At 33.1% G+C, this 15131-nt stretch overlaps 1 protein-coding gene across 4 annotated transcripts in view; it reads left to right on the top strand.

Annotated features, from left to right (window-relative positions):
• LOC140049405 (uncharacterized) overlaps positions 1 to 15088 on the top strand; it is a 37393-nt gene extending 22305 nt beyond the window's left edge. For all 4 annotated transcript variants that reach the window (XM_072094280.1, XM_072094279.1, XM_072094281.1 and 1 more), the window contains 4 exons: positions 2169 to 2361; positions 9706 to 9841; positions 11434 to 11606; positions 14277 to 15088. In XM_072094280.1, the coding sequence (XP_071950381.1) occupies positions 2169 to 2361; positions 9706 to 9841; positions 11434 to 11606; positions 14277 to 14449 (675 nt within the window). In that variant the 3' untranslated portion in view covers positions 14450 to 15088. The remainder of the gene's footprint in view (positions 1 to 2168; positions 2362 to 9705; positions 9842 to 11433; positions 11607 to 14276) is intronic.
• Positions 15089 to 15131: the final 43 nt, after the last annotated feature.

The following is a 15131-nucleotide window of genomic DNA, read 5'->3' as shown; positions in this document are numbered from 1 at the left end:
TCGTTCCACCCTGGCCTCAAGTGGTCTTTGATTTTCCCACATGACCTGACTTTTACATGCCTTTCTTAGCCCAAAATGTCCTATTTCATCCTTGGCACTGCAATGCTCTTATTGCCCATCCTTCCATAGTTTCCTCCTAGACCGCTAGTCTTCTCATTCCTCCCTGGCCTCTAGTGGGCTTTATGATTTTTCGCACATGGCCTCTGACTTTCACATGCCTTTCTTAGCCCTATGAAAAAAATTTCCTATTTCATCCTTGGCACTGCAATGCTCTTATTGCCCATCCTTCCATAGTTTCCTCCTAGACCGCTAGTCTTCTCATTCCTCCCTGGCCTCTAGTGGGCTTTATGATTTTTCGCACATGGCCTCTGACTTTCACATGCCTTTCTTAGCCCTATGAAAAAAATTTCCTATTTCATCCTTGGCACTGCAATGCTCTTATTGCCCATCCTTCCATAGTTTCCTCCTGGACCTCTAGGCTTCTGATTCCTCCCTGGCCTCTAGTGGGCTTTATGATTTTTCGCACATGGTCTCTGACTTTCACATGCCTTCCTTAGCCCTATGCAAAAAATGTCCTACTGTATTTCATCCTTGCACTGCAGTGCTCTTATTGCCCATCCTTCCACAGTTCCTCCGGAACCTCTAGTCTTCTTATTTCTCTTTGACTGAGCATCTGGTGTTTATCTGATCTCAACGTAGATATTCTGTCATTTTCATCCTTGGCCTTTTATCAATTCTTCCATTGTCCTTGCTCTTTCCTCAATTTTCCCAATGCTCTTATTCTTCCTTTTCCTCACAGTTCCTGATCCTATCCATATTCTTTGTCACCCTTTGTCTTCCTTTGCCTCTGTAGGGCCCCTCTTCTCTTGTTCAATTCTTTATTGTGTTATCTATCATCCCTTGACCTACAGCCAGAAATACGGTCTTGAACTTATTAAAATAATCTCACCAAGGATAGATAAGTGATATCTTTTGATGTATCTTCAACTTTGGTACATCGTTTAAAAATCTCTATTAATCATTTATTCTATAATAATAATTGTTATCTTGTTTCTTATCGAACAATTTCCTATAATTTCTCGGAATATTACACTTTTGCTTTTGAAAAAAAAGTTATAAATAATAACATAATTTTATATCATTTTTTTATATTTGAATTATTGTTGATTGATGTCAATTAATTAGTAATAGTCTTTACATCATGGACAAACAAATGTTTTAGCCTGGTACTAAAAGTTTAAAGATGTGTGACAGGAAAAGGTTATGGCTTTTAAAGAAGTCAGTGCTAGCTAAAAATTAAGCTGGCTGGAATACCTTAATTAACCAGGGGGTTGTAATTCTGCCTTATCACCACTACCTGTAAATCCTCGTAATATTGTGCCTGTAGTATTAATAACATGTTTTATTGTTATTTTTAATTTCTATGTTCCTTTGACATGTAACGTTCGTTCCACACGAACACTTAATTGAAACTGTCATTAGGATCTAAGTAAGTGGAATTACTAAAAGAGAAACTAAAACGTTGCGTATTTCAATGCAGGACCCTGGGAATGGAAAGCTGCGTAAACTGGTGTAATCAATCATCTATGTCTTTAGGCATGGTTATTCCGTTCCTCTTTGCAATCTTTTTTGAGTCATTGCGTACCTGATTTGAAATATGTACAATTGGCATTTAAAATAGCAACAAAATGAAACTATGTTATACAAAACTATTAAAGGCAAGCCCATAGCCAGGATTTTTATAGGGAGTTCTTTTTCTCCTCAAAATGAGCTAGTTTAAGGTCTATTTACAGTACCACTTACTATCGCTGCTAATTTCTAGGTTGTAAAGAGCCAGAGCAATCTACATATCCCAAATTACATTGATTGTATTTGGCTAGGGAGGAGGTTTCTCCCTTTTCCTTAAAGTGTCCTTTTGAAGATACAGACCAGCAGTAGAAGTGATCATAAATATCCTTAACTAGTCTTTAACTAGTCCAGTTTATTATGTTTTTTTCCGCTTTTGTGGAAATAGGTGCTCTTCTGTGGAGAAAAAAGTCCTTCTGTGGAAAATGGTATAGGTCCTGTACTGTACCTTCCTGTACAAAGCCTAGCTATGACCTCATTTTTCTGCATCGTTACTCACATTACAAATCCTTGCATTATATTTCTTATTTCAATTCAATTAGGTATTTCTTGATCAGGAGCAGAAAATTGAGATCAAAACCGATGGCGTATTCCAAACAGAACCAGTAGACCTTTCCATGAGTGGAAGGAACGGCAAACTGCCATCAAACTCATCCTCTCCAGGAGTTCCACTCATCATCCCAGACACGAGGTTGATAGACACTTACGGCTATACAACATTACCAAGGGAAGACAGTAAGTACAGTTGTATCTCTTTCCGTATATAAGTATGGTATGACCACTACATCTCACTTAAAAAAGACTGAAAGAAACTCTGAATATCTTTAAAGCTCTGTCTACACTATCAAACCTTATGTGACAACAACATATGATGTGCTCATATATGGACATGATGATGTCATATCAGTGTTGTCATTACCATATTTGGGCACATCACACATTTTTTATGATGTTTTATATTGTAGACAGATCTTAATATTAATTTTTCTTACAAAATATGAAAGAATACAGTTCAGTAGTTTAATATTAAACCAGAAGAAATGATGTATTTAAACGAACATAGTTTTTAAGACTTGCATACAGTAGCATATCCTATACTGTACCTCTAAATATTTGATTAATTTTTATGATCTAAATACTAATACTATGATTAGATGACTAATGTTTTACTACTTGCTTTTGTTGTGAACATAGTTACTACTGAAATAGTTTGTTTATTTATAAGCATAGTACTTCAACACAGTGGAAGACCCTTCTGTGACATGCAAGGTTGCAGAGCCTAGCTTAATACATTAAATTGAATAATTACATTTGCAGGTTAAACTTTCTGTCAAATGTCACCATATATGTCACGATAAGAAAACAGATGAACGATCTTATCTTCCTTCCCCTATCAAAATGCCTGCATGATCGGGCGTTTTATTATGCCGAGTTAACGCCGACCGATAAAATGCTTAAAAGCGTTTACCTCTAGCTCTTATCAGTATTATCCACCCTTTCCCTTTGATCAACTGAAGGATAAGAAGAGGGGTAGGCGAACGCTCCCCTGCTTACTGGCTGTCTTCCAGCGCACACTCAGCTGTCGTACCCCTTAATGAGGCAAAGTGAAACTCTGTTTTTGGAATCGAAACGTTCACTTTGCAGAGTCATGATGTACAACGTGATCAAGTCGCTGACCACAAAAACTAATTAGATTCGCTTTCGATGCCATGCAAATAGTCCGCTGGTTACCCCTTTTGAAAATCTCTCACCGATCGCAGAACATGTGGTCTCACATTTGTCAACAACCATTTAATTTTTTTGTTAAAATGCCTGTTTAGGGTTTTCACCTTTTTGTCACACCAGTTCATTGCATGGTGACAATTAATATGGGTTAACTGCAGACACTGGTGACAATTAATAATCATGGTTGTAACTTCTTTGTGACATTGATGGTTCTTTAAATTCTGTATTAACCTGACTGATATTCGGCTACTTTGAGGAATACATTTCAGCCCGCTATAAGACATATTTAGTAAAGCTCTGTCTCCACTATCAAACTTTATGTGACAAAAAAATGTGATGTGCCCATATATGGACATTATGATGTCATACCACTACCATATTTGGGAATATCACACTCTTTTTGTCAGAACTAGTTTGATAGTGTAGACAGAGCTTTAAGAGTTTTCAAAAGCCTACAGTTGCAGTCCTACTGACATGGTAACATTGTACGTTTGTTTTAGCTTTTTTATTTCTTTAGAGAAGATCCTATTTCTACCCACTTGTTATATTTTTTGCCTCATAAATAGTACCGTAGCATCATAAATATTTATCAAATTTGGACCTCTCTCTAAATTCTAACAATTGTTTTCAAATCATAGATCATATGGTAGTACTATAAGGTACTGTACAATAGGTAGTTTATCAGAAACGTACTAACAAAATTGTGAATGATATTAGAATTAAAACAAAGTTATAGATGACGGTTTATATTTATATTTAATTTTAATAATAATTATATTGCGCCACTCTCAGCATTTATTTGGTCCAATAAAACATATCGGAAATTCGTTTTTTGTTTACTATTTAAAAAACAAATAAATTATACAAACTATACAAAATTACACATAAACGTTATAATTACTTAAACAGAACCAATACATTTTTTTTAGAAAAAAGAAAAATTATTTTATTGGTTCTTAACACTTTCACCGCCAAAGACGGAAATCTCCGTCTTTCGATGCCCAGCGCCAGACCGCCAAAGACGGAAATTTCCGTCTTTGGCTTTTTATTGCATAATTTGTTAGATCAGGTATATATGGACCGCATATAGAAATTTCAACATCCAAATCGATCTGGACCGCAAATATTTTGATACTTTATTAACCCCTAGTGCCATTGACCCAGTTGGCCATCGCGTCCTATCTGTAAACAACATAATGTGCTTACTGCGGACGAAGCAATTGCAGAAATATTTGCCGACTCTGACTCTGAAAATGAGTATTTATTATCTCAGATGATGAAGGTATATTTGTACCTAAATCTGGTTTATAAAATGTAATAAATAATTGGAGATAATTTAGCTAGCCTGGCCTAGACTAGTTTGTAGAATAGCTTGAGAAACGTGACACTGACAGTCGACGGTGCAGCCAGGCTAAAAACCTCATTATCTCTGCTTTGTTCTCCGATTGAGCCTAAAGTGCTGAAAGTGAGCCAAGTTCTTTGTACAATTATGTGGTATTACAGTTTTATTTCAATAAAGTGTTTGGTACCATTGGAAAGTTTATTTCTATCTCATTATTTGAGTGTATATTGCATGTTATTCTGATTACAAACACCTTTGCTATGAGCTTTGAAAAACAGGTAAATTTATCTAAAATGGCTGGCGGTGAGGGGTACTTCTTTTATTGAATGCCTGGCGGTGAAAGTGTTAATATTGATATTGATTGATTAATTGATTGATATTGATTATTTTAATAAAAAACTTCTTTATCAGTGAATGAAACACTGTAAAAAAGTCAATTAAAAAACTATCGAACAAATATATCTGGTTAACAACCAATTCTATTTTACAATTGTTCAATGGGGGACATCTGGCCCTCATTGGCAGCCACTTGTCCCTACAGACTCTGAGAGGTCAGAAGGGGGTGGCCAACGAGGACTGTGCAGTCTCTCAAACAGACAGACTGTCAACCAACTGTTATCTTCTTGGGCCTCAATATTAAAACTTTTTGGTTCATTTAAAATTGATAAATTAATCTTGATAAACCATCTGGTTGCAATTAATCATTTTAGTATAAATTTTGAAATTATTATTTTTAATTTTCACACATCCAAGTTGTCTTTTCATATTTAGTTTCTTGAAATCAATTATATTAATATGACAAAACAAATTTCAAAATAATTAATATCATATCATACAAAAATCTGGCTGTTCATATTTGTTTCAAATTGTTTGTACTCTTATTGTACTAATACAAAAAACAATTTAACTAGTTATTTGAACAATACATGTGGACAGGACTTATTAAACAGATTTATATTATTACCGTAATAATGTACTAAATTTACATGTGAACATAACCTATAATAGTAGTAGTATCCTGATGTTTTAATTAGTTACTAATTTGTCTGTGTAAACAAAGTGTCACATCTGACTAGAACTATTTTGTTTGACATTTTTGGAAAGTAAAAATAGGTTTGAGGTACTTAGTGTCTCAGGAAGTTGGGTTAATTCAATTCGGATTGTGTTGAGTGTATTCACAACAATCAACGTTCCTCTGGACGTACTGTTGTGTGTAGTTTTCTCAATATTTACACCATGGGTGTATGCATGTACGTAATATTTTATAGTAGATAACTATATTCAAAGGGTACAGTTACAATATTATAAATCAAAAACTAAAAAAAAAACAGATTTTTAAGATACTGTACTTTTTTTTTAAATAGAGTAAAAAAATGAAAAATGATACTAACATAAAAAATTAATTATTAGTACTGATATATATTATAAATTGATAATAACAATAACAAAATAATACAGCACTGATGTTATAAATATTAATAGCAATAATAGTAAAATATTAATAACATTTAACAAGCACACATATGTTATAAATATTAATGATAAATATTGTTATAATATATATAAGAGGTTTTAATTAAATTTTAATGTTTTGTCTGACTGATGTTATAATTTATGCAACACAAAAATTTGAACGTAAATTTGGAAAAACAATAAACAATAATGATAAGTCACGCTATTCTATATAATAACATCCTAACCGAGTGGAGAAATAAGCTTAGCCAGTCGTCTCATCAAAGGGGTGCGATTCAAGGATTATGATGCAGAAAGCGCGACAGGGAAACGGAAATTTGGAGATGGCTTATTCCGTTTGCTATGAGTCACGATGCACCATATGCTGTCGAGCCGAAAAAGGAGGCATCGAAAATTTGGGCAGCTCAAAATTGTGACACTACCACGTGGGAGATGAACCGCGTGATCTAGATCTAGTGCTGGCATTGCGAATGAGCACCGCAGATCACCACGGGGGACCTGAACTGCAAACTAACTATGTCAGGGTTTTCACGCTCACAATCGAAACAGCGTTGCTTTTGACCAAAATTTGATCGGCTTATCTGCGAGTGAGATTTAAAAACAGATTGGTGAATACATGCTTGATAGTAGACATAGAACGAAAGTGACACGGTAGGACTAGTCATCAAGGATACCCCCTTCTGAAAAACTAAGACGGGCACAGTATGTGCTCTATGAGATGAAAGAGAGTATAAACGGGTGACAACCTACCCCCCTTGGGTAATTGAATATCAAGGCATAGGAAGTGTGCTGTAAAGACTTGTAAAGATAAGAAAAGCAACACAACAAGTAACAGATAACGCAATATAAGTTTTTTTTTCCAAGTCCTGTATTTTAAATATCAACTGCTTAGATTTGTAAATTCATTATTACCGTAAAGGTGGTACCGGTATTTATATACACACCTTGAAGAACTTTTTTTTTTCAACTAAAAGGAAAATATAAAATAAATAACCTATTGATTCTGTGACCTTTTTGCATTAATTTATTTTTTCAGTCTCAATTTATCAATATGATGATTTTATGGAAATGTCTTTCTTTGTTTTCAAATAATAATTTTCTTTTAATTTTTGAATATTAATTTGTCTCAATTATTACACAAAATTTTATGGCATTTATTTTCTTTCATCTAATTTTTGATTATTTTTTAGTTTCAATTACACACAATTATTATTTTATGGAATTAATTTTGTTGTTTTCAAATGAAATAGAAAACATTTTTGATTATTTTTTAGTTTCTGATTCAATTACACACAATTATCATTTTATGGAATTTATTTTGTTGTTTTCTATTCTAATGAAATATAAATATTGTTGTTTATTCAGTTTTCTTCTTTGAATTGTCCACCTGATGTGATTTTGATCAACTTGTTTTGGAAAGTCATTCTACGTCCTTTGTCAATTATATTCACTCATGTTAAATAAAACAGATCATACTGACATCAAAAATGGTTTTAACAAGTTCAAAAGTCAAGTGTTTCCTTAAACGCTTCTAAAATGAATATTAAACACCACACGATAATTAGTATTTAATGACCCTAATTTGACCTCTGCGGGGTATATTGTATCCATGTTTATGCCAGACAAGGAAACAAACACAATTTGCATATTGCCAGTTCTTTTCCCCTGAGTTGAAATGAATGGTCTATAGCTTGATATTATCTCGTATATGTTGTGATCAGTGGGAAGGATTAGTATTAATAACACAGGATTTTATATGGTTGTATTTTACATCTGGGAAAACCGACGAATTGAAATGCATACCAATGGGTACAAAACTACAATATTTATTGGGTTAACCTTTGTACTCTACATATATCCTTATTTAAAGTACGTTTTACTTGGCAAAATAGTTCTTGCTTTGTTTTGTCTACAATTTTCAAGTTTTTCATTCTGATATTTCAGTGTATATAGGTATAATATAGGCCCTATTTACAAAACATGCCTATTGAAATTCAAGAAAATCAGTTCATTAATAACTTAACAAATAAAAGAAAGAAAAATGTGTATTCTTTAATAATATGGGCCGAAATATCAACATTCCCCCTGTGTGGCAATATGCTTTCATTTATTTTTTTGTTGAGTTAACTTATTCAACATTTTCAGTGGAAAAACCAAACATAGCATTATTAAAATCCCCAAATCAAATATTGTAAGTTTGTTATTTTCTGTAGATACAGTAGAAGTTGATGGGTAAGGAAAATAGAATTTAAAACAAGAATTGTTTTGTTATTTTCACAGCATGCTAATTTAATGCATTTTCTTTAGTATTAGGTCAAGCAGTTTTAAATACTGTCAATGTACAAACAATATTAGGTAGTATGGAGTAGTTGTATATAATAGATCTGTTTTTAATAATTATTAGATTTGTTAATGTATTAAAAGAAATTTATTATATAAATTTAAAAAGAAGAAAAAAAAGTACAGATCATTTAGAAGAATAATAAGGAAGGGTTTTTGCTTTTTCTCTCGTTGTGTTGTAGAGTGTCTGCATTGCTAATGTACGATATTTTGATAATGATCGTCTGACAAGTATTAAAATAGATCTGCTGCCCTCTCTATTTTCTTTTAGAAACAAATGTATCTTCTATAAATTGAGGGTGTCCTTCATTTTAACTTTAAAAAAACCAAGAAGTATTATATAAGAGTGAAAGAGTGTTTTTTTTAATCATACACTACAGTGCATTCATTATGCGTTCTTTATGTTATATTATTTAGGATGTTGTTCAACTCTATTGAATAACAAAGTACAATATATTTTCAATGCCAAAGTAGATCATTCAATATACATAGCCAACCATGGAATTCTTTCAACAGTTTTCTTTTGAACAAAACCTTTTTGAAATGTGATTTCTATGTTTGAAATATTTTAGTTGAATTGACATGGAATAAGTCCTTAGGCACTTGTTTCTTTGTGTACTTAATACCATTTGAAACATAACAAACTATAGCCTATCGACTTCATCTACTGTAGGCCTACTGTTAAACCATGTTAATTTGAATGCAGATCTGCACAAAATGGTGCACTGTATATTAAAACTGATAATTTTTTTCTAGTTGTATTTTTGAAAAGACAATAACAGGGATTAGTTATTAATTTTTGGAAAATGGGTACTTCAGTAAGATTTTGATTAAATGAATGCGGTTACACAAAAATAAATATTTAGTAAACTCTCCCGATACCGCACACCGCTGGTCTGGACTAATATGTCTGACTTTCTTTAAAGTCTGGTACAGTATTCTGAATGTGGTTTAATGGTGAAGCTCTGTCCGCACTATCAGACTTTATGGGACAAAAAAATGTGATGTGCCCATTTATGGACATGATGATGTCATATCACCACCATATTTAAGCATATCACTGCCATATTTTGATAGTGTAGACAGAGCTTAAGAATAAATTTGAGACCTCAAGAAAAGTCTGGTTTTCTTTTGTGGTCCTACTAAATTCACTTCCTATCTAAAAAAATACTAACCAACTATTTATTACATTGTTACAGATATGAGAGCCAGTGCCATAGTTGTCACACCTCGACCAATCCATGCAAGTAAAGGAGACGATTACCCAACAGTTACGCTCGACACTGTTAACAGAACAGGAGCAAGCGCCCTCATATCACTGGAACAAGTAGCGCCGTAAGTGTCATGGAGATAACTAGAAACACATTTTATTAAGGGGAAAGACTTATTAAAGAGACATTTTCTTATGAAACAAAAAAGAAATATATGTTTTAACACTATGGTTAAAGGGTACTGTATCCCTTAGTAGTGGTTATACTGTAGTTGATAATATGAGCTGTCTTGATTGCAATTCTCTTGCTGCGGATTACATCAACTCGATTAAACGTTTCAGACCGTTGAAGTGATTTCCTTTGTTTTGCTTCCAGCTAACCACCTCAACATTTTGAAAATTCAAATTGGCTCTTGCTTGGTGGTTGATATTTTAGGGTCTAGTCAAATCAATCTGTCTGTATATAGTCAAATCTCTCAATACCAGACTTTCTTAAAAAAGGAAACTCTCCCAATACCAGACTTTTTTCTTGTCCAATCAGTCCCAAATTCATTTTTATCGTTAAAAACACATTCCGAATACCAGACTTTCTGGAAAACCAGACATATTTGACCAGTCCAAAGGTGTCCGGCATTGAGATTATAGATAATATCAAAATGCTGAATACAGTTTAAAACTTTCATTTGGACGCAAAAAGGTTTAAAACAGCACAACATTATAATGTTTTTTTATGAATTCCTTGAAATAACTGTTTCTGAGGTATTATTAATTAGGAACTAGGTTAAATTAATGACCTTACTTTTATGAATCACTTTTCCAATGTTTGCCTAACATATCAAGTGCAGGTTTAGTATACATACAGTTCATTCATCCATTCTTTACAGTCTGTATTTCACCATTAAAGACCCACAACCTTTACAAATTTTTTTATAATACTTTTGTTTTGTACCCAGCTAACTTTTCAATAAACAATATTGAAAAGTACTATTTTACCACCCACACTCGATATTGAGAACGCAGTGTACAATGCTCTGTACAACGCCTACATGTAGTGTGGTTCGCCCCCGCCTGTAACAAATCAAACTAGGTCGTACCGATGTCTCTTTCACAGAATTTAGACAATAATTTAATTTAAAAGTTTTAAAATTTCAAATAGTCAATCTGCAAATGTTAGATTTGTTGTTAAGATAGGTCATAAAAGTACAAATTAACAATATAGCAATACCAATTTTGAAAGGACCAATAAAAGTTCCAAAAAGATATGATCTGTTTGAGTAAATGAACTTAAGCTCTGTCTACACTATCAAACTAGTTTGGCAAAAAAGTGTGATGTGCCCAAATACGGTGGTGATATACCCAAATACGGTGGTGATATACCCAAATACGGTGGTGATATACCCAAATACGGTGGTGATATACCCAAATATGGTAGTGATATGATATCATTGTTAGAACTTTATATCAACATACCTCTTAAATTGATTTCTAATTGGAGTGAACTTATAAAAGAAAGATCTTTAAGGATGACCTTAAGAAGTTCCTCAACCAATCACACTCCTTAGTTTTATTTAAACTTTTTTTTCTTTATATTTAAAATTTTTTTATTTTTATTAAAATTTTTTTTCTTTTTATTTACATCATGAAGCATACAGATTTTATCCAATGTAGACAACTGTATTTTTGTAAATCAGGTTTTTGTTTACATTTGTGTTTATAGACCGCAATGGCCAGCCAACTCTCACAGAAGCACAATCAGTGAAACGAGCACGAGCACCGTACCACGATCCACGAACCTCACACGCAAACGTATACATCTATGTGATTTCGAGGGATGCAATAAGGTTTACACAAAAAGCTCTCATCTCAAGGCACACAGGCGCACACATACTGGTGAGTTATTGTTAAGCTCTGTCTACACTGTCAAACTAGTTTGACAACTACCAAATCCAAATATGGTAGTGATATGCTCAAATATGGTAGTCATATGTCATCATCGTGTCCATATATGGGCACATCACATTTTTTTGTCACATAAAATTTGATAGTGTAGACAGAACTTTAAGCACTTCTACTAAGCCTAATTTTAACATAGCCTAGTAAAGTACACCCACCCTAAATTTGTTTGTGCCCATTCCTAGATTTCACAATCTACAGTACATCCCAGTATGTTTGTTAGGGTTACTTATTTTTTAACAATGCAATACTAAGTATTAATATTAGGTGTTTGTGGTTAAATCGTTTTTAGTTGTTTTGGTGTATGTTTTCATGCAATGAAAAATTAATAATGCCTGGATAATAATTTCCAAGTACTAAATATAGATGGCTTTAATAACTTGCATGAGAAAAAAAAAATGTTGCAGTAAATAAATAACTGGAAATATACTTTTTTGTAGTGTAATCCCTTTATTTTATTTAATACCATATTTATTTTGATCTCAGTTTCTTTAATAACAATCTAAGCCAATAGCTTATTAATATTATGGCTTTTGATAGTGGTTAGACATGCAATGTGTAATTTAGGTGTAGTGTGTAGGCGGTATATAAGTAAAGTGAGACCCTGGACAAGTTTAAGGTTTTGCACAATTTGATGTTTAAAAGTACAGTGTACGTGTTAAGTTCTGTCTATACTATCAAGCAGTATTTGACAAAAAAATGTGATGTGCCCATATGGACATGATGATTTCCATATTTGTGCACATCTCAAACTAGTTTGATAGTGAGGACAGAGCCTTAACAATGTCATTTTAGCTGTGTATAAAGTAAGCACACAGTACGCAAAGTAAATTGCAAACCCAGCTAAACCACTCCATATTTTTTTAATGTATTCAAATATATCATGATTCCATGCTTTTTTTTTCGTCTAAGTTAGATTATTGCATTATTATTACGCCTCTACATTTTAGATTTTGGTTCAGTAATAGTAGTATTTTTTTAGACTACTACTAAAAAAATCCTACCAACCGACCAACCCTATTTTTCAATTTATGATGTGCTTGGACAATAAACTGTATATTCTAGGCCGATGTTGAAAGACAAATTCTGTGATTGACTACTGTACCTAATCAAGGGCCTGTAACGTTGTTTTGCTTTCTATGTCCCCCTGCTGTCACAAGCCCTGCGTTGATAAGTAATGTGATCAGGTATATTGTTGAGCTAGACACTCGCTATTGTTAAAACTGCACAGCTCCATTATGCCATAACAAATCCTCATATAAATTATTCATGCATGGTATGTTATTACCTCTAAGGTGTTAGTAATAGTATCTGTCTTATAACCCTAGTGATATTCATTCCAGCCGTGTCAATGACCCTTGACCCTATAAGTATCGATAAAGCTTTTACCCAACTTCGCACGATACTTCTGTACGCATAATTACAAAACAGGAATTTAATTTCTGTCACAATTTGGTCGACGAGAAAATATCAATTAATTTTAATTATTGAAACGGCACTAAACGTAGTGTTAACAAATGCCTACAGTGTCAAGTACTTTATTATTGTTAATTTTGTGTGACGTCAGACGCAGTTATTTTAGAGATTATACGATCAGTTTTTATTTTACAGGGTTTCCATTGAACCTTGTTGTTGACTTTCTGGGGATTACGCCGAGGTCCTTAGTCTGGGTTTCTAACAATAGTTATGATCAAATTAAAAGTACTTTACTCGGGTCTAATCTAATGAATATTCATGAGCTAATAATCAGTCAGATTAGTATTTAACAATAAAGATTTTAAATTACTACTTTTGCAACCTTCATTTTTATCACATATCAAGATACGTTTTGTATTGTCATAATTCTTGAGTAGCCAAACCGAGAGATGAAGGTTGTTGATATGATAGCGTGAGCAATTACACAAACATAAATTGAATCTTAATCTTTTTGTGCGGATAGAACCTTTGTGGTTTTTTTGTCTACCTGTCTACTAGTTATTGTATATTCTGGGTAGTCTTTATTATTAAATACAATTCCTTAGGCTAAAGCCATGCTTTAGTGATTTTTACTATTCTCGTCTATAGATTTTAAATCCATAAAATGCCCAATTTTTATTTTTTCTTATTTTATTATACTCTTAGGACCCAACAAGTCTTTTAATTGGAGTGCCCTCTGAATACAGATTTAGTGTTAGAACATATATTTTCGACCCATTTCACTGAAAGTGCCCCTTTATTATGGGTATCCCCTGATTAAGGGTGTCTGCTGAATAGGGATGGCCAAAAGGAAGGGGTTTTACTGTATATAATGTTTACCCATTTTCTTACATAAGTATTATTGATAAAACTACAAAGCGTCCTCTACCTTATTTGATTAACTTAATCAACGAATTTAATTTGTGAGTTGCGCCCTTCGATCCCCCCTTTTTTTTAAATTGTTATCACTTGTTTTATGTTATCATGAAATGCAATTCAGCTTGGGACGCATGCGTCTCTATATGCTGCTATATTTTATGAATATTTTGAAAATTTGTTGTTTCATTTTTTGAATAAAGATATACCAGTAAATAAATCTAAAGCTGCACATATTGTTTTGGCAAAGAGTAAAATTAGTTTTTTTTTCTTCAGGTGAAAAACCATACAAATGTACATGGAATGGCTGCCACTGGTGTTTTGCCCGCTCCGACGAACTCACACGGCACTACCGAAAACACACAGGTGACAAGCCGTTCAAGTGCCCTCAATGCGAGAGGGCGTTTTCAAGATCCGACCATTTAGCACTTCATATGAAGCGCCATTGAAGATTGGATAAATTGGTTGATGCAATTTTTGAAAGCTGGTTGGGGCTTGTGTAAACCCCCCTAGCAGGTCTAGCCCTGATTGGGAGTTTTAAGGCTGATCTAACCCTACAGTGCAGGTTAAGCCAGCCCTGATAACTGACTGGACAGTGGCTGTTGTTAGCCAACTAATCTGTTATATATGCTCAGTGTTCATTGTGTGTCCAGCAGGCTGGCGAACAAACATACAGCATATATAGTGTAAATGTATTTGTGTACAATAATTGTAAAAAAAATATATTGAGAAACTAAATTACTAAATGGTGGTTTGTGTTAGTATTTTCAGTTTGTGTCTTTCTAGAGGCCAGAGGTTACTGGAATGACCTTAGGTCGTGTGTGTGTCAATTATTGTCTTCCAGATTGACGCATTTGTTTTAGGTGAATGGAAAACCTATTATATATTAATGATTGAATAGTATGTTGGTATAGAACTATGTATGTATTATAATTTAGTTTTTGTACTGCTTAAAAGAAAACATTGAATGGTAGTTCCATTTTGGTCTACTAATACATTTTATAATATCAGTTAAATACTTATAAATTACACTTAGTGTGATATTTTCTTTAAATACTAAGTCAATAAATATTTGCATACAATACAAATCAAACTAGACCATTTTAAAATTTAAAAAAAAGTTAATTTAAT

The sequence above is a fragment of the Antedon mediterranea genome, chromosome 5 (assembly GCF_964355755.1).
Source record: "Antedon mediterranea chromosome 5, ecAntMedi1.1, whole genome shotgun sequence".
Taxonomy (NCBI): domain Eukaryota; kingdom Metazoa; phylum Echinodermata; class Crinoidea; order Comatulida; family Antedonidae; genus Antedon; species Antedon mediterranea.
The sequence above is the reverse complement of the archived record's forward strand: the minus strand, read 5'-3'. Positions and strand labels throughout refer to the sequence as shown.